The following is a 7,609-nucleotide window of genomic DNA, read 5'->3' on the forward strand; positions in this document are numbered from 1 at the left end:
TTTCTTGAAAATCATGTGTCTTGATTCAGAATGATGTCTAAAGTTTTTATCCACAGAAGGTTTTCAAAACAAAAGATGTGACTCATTTCCATCTGTTTGCGATTACATTTTCAATGATAAACATATAAATTCCAAGTCAGAAACGTGACTGTTGCAAATTCTTCTGCACAATTTAAAATCAATTAAAAAAAACTAAGCAATTGCTAAATATTTGTTCAGTTCATCGCTGGGAGATTTATTGATAACCTCAAATGTTCAAAATAAAACAAGACCTGGGACAGAATGCAAAGCACAAACAAGCACATTATTTATGAATAGTTGTATAATTTGATGAATATGCATTAACAGTGTACATATATATATACATTCATGTGTGTGTGTGTCAGAGAGAGAGCGGTAGGGGGGGGGGGGGAGGGAATAAACAGACTGACAGAGATATGAATGTCTAAAATCACAAAAATCAAAATATATGTAAAGATTAATGATGGTAGGGGTGGAAGAAAGAGATGAAAACAAAAGTGTCTACAACACTAGTGAACTAATAACTGAACAGTATCAACTCTCCTACTCCCATGAATCTGAAAAGACTTTCAGTCCCCCATAAAAGTATGGTCCGACACCCACTAGTAATAAAATGCAGAACACAATGCACAACACTGTCAATTAAACCACCAGGGAGCATGCCGCTAACCAGGCACCTACAAGTCCACCGCATCAATAACTGAACCAGGAAAAAAAAAAGATAAATAAGCAAATAAACAAATTTAAAAGGTAAATGAAACAAACTGAAATAACCAAAATCAACAGACAATAAACAAAACAAACATAATGCAGTTTTTTTTCTAGGATATGGTATACAGCCTAAAGAAATGTTGAGCACCTTTTTTATCAGTGAAATATTAAAAGCCACCGACTGACAGTTTCTTTTCTCATCATCTCCGAGTCATCTTCTGGACTTGATACGTGTGCAACGTTTGCACATGATCCTGATACACAATTTTCTTTATAACTATTTTCCTAAACACTGGTGAAGAATAAATAAAATAATTAAAAGATGGGTGATACGCGAAAACTGTATCAGGCATTCACTGATCATGTCTTTTTTACCAAGCATGTCACTGATGCAATTATATCTTCTTACATATTGTTGATCTGCTTTGCTGAATGAATTAGCAAATCCACTTTGCCAAAGCATTAAACTACATGTATTCTGATCATACTGTGCTTAGTTGTTCCATGTGTGATATGTTCTTTTGACCTTTCTTTGCTGCTTCTATCAGAACAACATTAACCTGTCAATACACAACTACTGTCCCGTAATCAGTATGAAATGAACAGTGTTCTCCCTTCAGGCTCAGCACACTACATAACATAATCCACATCCACCAGCACTACAATGTTCCACTTGTAGAAACATAATGCATGCAATTTCTAGACATATTTGAAATACATGATATATCCAAATCATCCCATTACCCTATTTTTCAATAAAAAACAAGCTTTGATTACCATGAGTTACTGCAGACTGTCTGTCAGCAAAACATAAAGAGAAGACAAACACACTCACACAAAATCACACACACACACAAACACATGCGCGCACGCACACACACACACACACACACATGCAGCCATCCATCATTCAATGCTTTTATCAACAACCTATCATCCTGACAGAGCTACACAAGCACATAAAAGTAAAAGTAAACACAGAGTCAGTACACTGATATTTAAACTCACAAAACAGTTATAAATTTTTTTTTTAAATTACAAGAGAGGCAAGGCCTTCAAGACTCACTTGTGATACACTAAAATAAAATAAAAATTTAAAAAATGTAATTGTTAAAATGTGTTCTGTATTTGTTATTATAAAGCTTCGGGTTAAAAGAAAAAGAAAAAAAAAAGTCCTAACGGCAGATTCGAACCCCACGTGTTCAGGTGAGAAGAAACTGTCTTACCCATTACACTACTGTGGCTCCTTCACTGACGTTCAAAAATATAATATTTAAACATGCTTTTTTAAAGGGCGATAAGTCGATTGTGGTATTCGCAGTGAGAACGCTGTTTAAATCATAATATTCTGGTGTAACTTGGGCATTCAAAAAATCTTTTAGGGCAATTAAAAATTCTTTTTAAGTCTGCGGTAAAGGAGACGTGGCTATCGCCGCAATCACACTGCAACATTTAGCCGTTTTCTCTGGATCTAGATAGATGTACAAGTTTAGTTACACCCGGTTGACACGGCTGATTCAACTTCTCTTTTATGTTCATTCTAGTTTTATAGTTTTAAAGTTGATATGAAAATTTAGTATTTTGTTAAACTAATAACATGTAGAGCCATGTACAAGTACTTCTAAACGTGAAAAGGACTTCATTTTGAGAAAAGTCAAGACTGGAAATTTTTACGTTTCATCGATTCAAGGGTATTAACTCTCATGGTTTATTATTTTTAACTGTGAATTCTGACTGATTCTGCGGATATTTTTATGGCAGTTTGGGGCATAATCCAGTAAGTGATGAGGCATTCACAAATCTTTCTCTGTATAAATTTTTAATGGTCTCCTTCTCCAACTTCCCATCACATGTTATCGTGTATTGTCGATTGAATATAGGATTGAACGGGCAGGTCAACAACTTGAAACAAAATGGCATTGTTTGCGTTTGCAAAGAATATGAGCACACGCTTTGAGTATGTATAAATATGTATACGCAATTGATTTTTGCCCATGACCTTCAGGGCTCAGCCAACAGATCTGTAAAGTCCACTCATCGTATTGATTTTAGTATTTTCCGAAAAAGACCACTTGGGCGAATGAACATAATGAAAGCCCTGTACACTGAGAGTAAAACACACAAGCTTTTTATGTATTGAGTATAATTTCAACATGTAATGTTTAAGATGAGAAAGATAAGTTTAAAGCAAATTAAGCCCCCTAACATTAATTACAGATTAATTTCCCTTTTTTACTATCTGCACCAAAGACATGCAAAATAAATATAACATCCATGCTTAGCAAAAGAAGTTCCTGTTTGAACGAAAAATGATAAAAATGACTGCTCTTGTTGTTGTGTCAGAATATCAGATCAAAGTGCCAAGTTTAGAGAATAAAAAAACCCCCCAAAAACAGTGAATTCAGTTTGCATATAATTTGGCTTCTTTTTAAAAAAATTTTTTGTGCCCATCTCAGAGGTGCAATATTGTTTTAAACAAGATGACTGGGAAGAACTGAATTTTTCCTATTTTTATGCCAAATTTGGTGTCAACTAACAAAGTATTTGCAGAGAAAATGTCAATGTTAAAGTTTACCACGGACTCACAGACACACACACACAGACAACCGAACACCGGGTTAAAACATAGACTCACTTTGTTTACACAAGTGAGTAAAAAAAAACAACATTTAAAATGAACAAACTTATAACACTTTGTTACTTTCTCACAATCTACCTGTATAGCTGCACCTGAATGATCGTTTCTCTTAATCAGTTGGCACTCAACAGCAAATCACTGAAATTCTGAACTACAATGCGATGTAGAAGTAGCACACGCCACTGTCCTCTTACTTCATTTCTTTTTCTAGCCGCTCAGTTTCCTGCTTCATGCGCAGCTTTTCCGCCTCTATCTTTTCCTTCAGTTCCTGCTCCTCTTTCTCCCTGTAAGAGCACAACAGCTTAGCCACCAACACAGCATTCATTCAAGCACAATCAATATTACAGTCAAGTAGACACACATCAAGCTTTTGTTGTTACTCATTCTCCAACAACATCCACAAGCTCTTGGTGTCAGCATCCTTATAGGGGAAAGCTGGATATAATAAACAATCTTTATACAACAAACCACAAGGAAACAGTTCTTTTTAATGAAGGAAAGCATTTTAGATCCTTTTAAAATATTTTAAAAAAGAACTGACATTCCTGTTATGTCTGTGACAAACACCAAGAGCTTGTACTTTGTTATCTTCATCAACAACAATGAAAATCATAACACAAAAATAACAGAGCTGACAATATAAATGTCCAGTTGCCAAAAAAAGAATCTGATTCAATTTGGAAAAAAAAAAGAAGTGTGTTTTTGTTCTGATCAAAGGATATATCTTTCTTCCCCCAGTGTATCCTTCAGGGATGGGAATCAGAAATTCAGAAATTCTTCAATTCCACAGTCGTAATCATCAGACTGACAAAGTTCATGCTTACTGACAAGATGCTTGGATGGTTAAAAAATTATTTCATTGGCAATTTTCACATAAATTCCAAACATTTTAAAAATGACTAAAGAGGCTTCGCACTTTCCTAAACATAAGTTTTGCATGATGCAGAAAACAATGAAAAGAAAGTCTTTTGAAATTATAAAGAACAATAACAGTTACTGAATGTCTTGTTGGTCTAAGAATTATTCTATCAGGCAAGCACTTGCTCTTTCTTTTTTTTCCCCTCTCTCTCTCTCTCTCTTTTTTTTAATAAAAAAAATCTTTATCCTGACCAAAAATGAAACATTCTAATTAAAATCAAAAACAAATAAAGTAGTAAAAATTTCACTTGAATGGCCAGACCAACAGTAATCACCAAATCAGTTTAACAGGTTAAAACAAATAACAACAGCAACAACAACCAAAAGCGGTACTGTCAGTCTGCACCAGCAACTTAACTGTCACATGCATTGAGTTCTAAAGTGATTTTTCCCCACCATCACATGCTGTCACAAGAATGGGCCATGCCAGAACCATCTCACTGAAAGTACCGCACAGTGCAAAGACACTCTCTCCACCAGTGCCACACATTGCCAAACCACTCGCCAAAAGCACGTTACCGCACATGTATATCATCACCACTTTCTCAATATGCATAGTTATTTATACTTGATACACTAACCAGTACTGCTCTAAAGCATAGTCTTTTACTTTTCATGCCTTGGACTATCACGGCATATCCAAACACTTGACCACTTCAAAATCTATTCAGCACTTAGGATTTGACATACCTTTAGCAAAGTAAACAAGGCCCAAAGTGTATGTACCAAAAAAAAAACAAACGTTAGTAACCTCTTGTATTTTACCGTACTTCTTTACTAAACAAGCCTGTTCAATTTCACACCACTGACAAGTTCATGAATGATGAATACACTTAAACAGTAACCAGGCATGGAATGAAGCACACCCATGCAAACTAGTACAACAAATAAGGACTTCATGTCACCAACAAAAAGTGACACCACAGAAACACAGCATAGAACAGCAACTACTGCAGGCATGCAAAACCAGAGGTACACAGCTGAAATATCTTACAACCCTAAAAAAAAAACAAACACAACATATTTTAAAACTCTTAAAACTTACAAAATATATCTTACACAGATACAACCTTAAAACCTCATTAGCTATCTTACAAACCTGTAACTTCTTTACTTTCACCAAATAAGATTCCTCCAAGTGTTCCTTTCCTGTTGATGCTTGTTATTAAAAAATCATGTTAAATGCTAAAAAGATTTAGAATAAATCCATACACCCCAATACTGCAAATTTGAACTGCATTTCAAACTGTTCCATTTAGCAGTCAGCCTCTTCCCCCATGCCCATCCCACCCCATTGCCTTTCAAAAAGCCCAGCTGACACCTGGTTCTAAATGTGGCATCTCTGTGCAAACAGCAGGCATGCTTCATGCAACACATACTTCAGTGCCAGAGTCTCCTGTTCAGCTTGCTGCTGTGCCTCCTGCTGTGCCTCTTTCTCCAGGATTTCCTCGATGGTCAAGTCATTCTTGTGCTCCCCCATCACCCACACCCACTCGCAGCCATCTGCGCCTTGTAAAAAGTCCACCTTTTTGCTTCCTGCACAAACACACAATGATGAACGAAGAGTGAATGCACAGAAATGTAACCACTGATTCTCTCCCTTTCTATGCTTCTGTGTGTTTATTTGTTTTCCAACCATTCTCATGCTCTCAAGCTCTCTCTTTCTTTCTGAGTCTTTCAATGTCTGTCCATTGAACAATTCACTAGTCACACATTTGAGTGGTATTGTTCAACAAACATTAACCCATTCAACCATAGGAAGTTTACAGCCTTGGCAGGCTTCCTTGTCATACTGATTCAGAAAAACAAAGAAAATATACATTGACATCAACTGATTTTTCCTCCAATCTGACACATGTGGGCACTGCTGAAAATACTTAAGAAGTTAATTCCTTTTGCTTGCGTTTTATGCATCAAATACGGGAACATGGAAACACATTTCAACCCATCAAGCGATCAAATATAGGTTTCAATGAGTTAAACGTAAGTACACACACACACACTTATAAATCAAATAAATACACAGTGCATTGATATTATCAAATCAAACACAGGTAGACACTCTCATTCCTAAATTCAACAAAGTTGGCGAATACTAATAACACACACACACACACACACACACACACCTATAAAGCCTATAAATACCCAGTACATTGATAGTATCAAATTAAAGACAGTTTGACACTCTCATTACTTAATTCAACAAAGTTGGTGAATATGCATTGAATGCTCATATAATTACATACAGACGTGAACTGCCGGTTTCCAGCAACCACATAATACTTGAGTGCCATAAAAAACCTTTTTTCTAATTTTTCTCTATGTTCTTCTTGAAGGAGTTTTCAATGATTTCAACTTGCTATCTCAAAATGCTCGGTATTTGCTGTACAGTCCATATATCATTAGTGTTCGGTTGTTATTTCATTTACTTACCTATAGATCAATCTATTTATTTTTGGTTCATCATTTTGCTCACATTCTCAGTTTTTCCCCTTCAGATTCTCAAATTGTGACCTTTTTTCCACACACATACACTCTCACACACAGACAAGTAACAGCGCACACACACAATGAGACACACACCCACACTCACACACACACAGAGTCAAATACAATCACAAACACACACACACACCATCACTATCACACTCAGACACTGGTTCAAGTATCAAGTATCCACATCCACAACCTTCACATACATCCCCCTTTTTTTCCCCAAATCTGATATCACTTCAAGTGGAAAGACCTAAAACTGAAGACCACACACAGACACTGTATACACACACACAAACTGCTGTGTGTGTGTGTGTGTGTGTGTGTGTGTGTGTGTGTGTGTGTGTGTGTGTGTGTCTGTGTGTGTGTTGTGTGCAGCATACACACCCAACCTGCTCACACACTCAACCTGCTCACAATCTACTATTATAAACAATTAAAGGCATAAATAAATAAACATAAACACACAACTGCAAAAACATATAACTGCCAATTTAAAAAAAAAATTATTTATTTATTTATTTTATTAAAGATTAAGAAGCCTCACAATCCCCCTACCTTCCAACTGATAAAAGTTCTCATCCACAAACACACCCGACTCGAAACCCAGCAAAAGATCCAGCTCTGATTCTAAATCCTTCACGTCCTGACACAAAGAAGCCCGCTGGACGTCCATTGTGACTGAAGCACAGTAAATCCCCACTGACATTGGGACAGGTTGCAACACACTCCTTCCTTCCTCTTCCTCCTCACACTATCACATCCAACACCAACAATTTCCCCCATCCCCCACTGCAGAAAAAAAAAACACATCAAAAAACCAAA

At 36.3% G+C, this 7,609-nt stretch overlaps 1 protein-coding gene across 2 annotated transcripts in view; it reads right to left on the reverse strand.

The window, feature by feature from the left end:
• Positions 1 to 7,609, reverse strand: part of LOC143287925 (SH2 domain-containing protein 4B-like) — a 33,470-nt gene that overhangs the window by 14,507 nt on the left and 11,354 nt on the right. The window contains exons 5-6 of one of the 2 annotated variants that reach the window (XM_076596170.1): positions 5,668 to 5,824; positions 3,565 to 3,654 (exon numbers count right to left, since the gene is read on the reverse strand). In XM_076596170.1, coding sequence (XP_076452285.1) covers positions 3,565 to 3,654; positions 5,668 to 5,824 — 247 coding nt within the window. The remainder of the gene's footprint in view (positions 1 to 3,564; positions 3,655 to 5,667; positions 5,825 to 7,609) is intronic. The other variant, XM_076596177.1, reaches the window with a different exon arrangement.

The sequence above is a fragment of the Babylonia areolata genome, chromosome 1 (genome assembly GCF_041734735.1).
Source record: "Babylonia areolata isolate BAREFJ2019XMU chromosome 1, ASM4173473v1, whole genome shotgun sequence".
Classification (NCBI taxonomy): domain Eukaryota; kingdom Metazoa; phylum Mollusca; class Gastropoda; order Neogastropoda; family Buccinidae; genus Babylonia; species Babylonia areolata.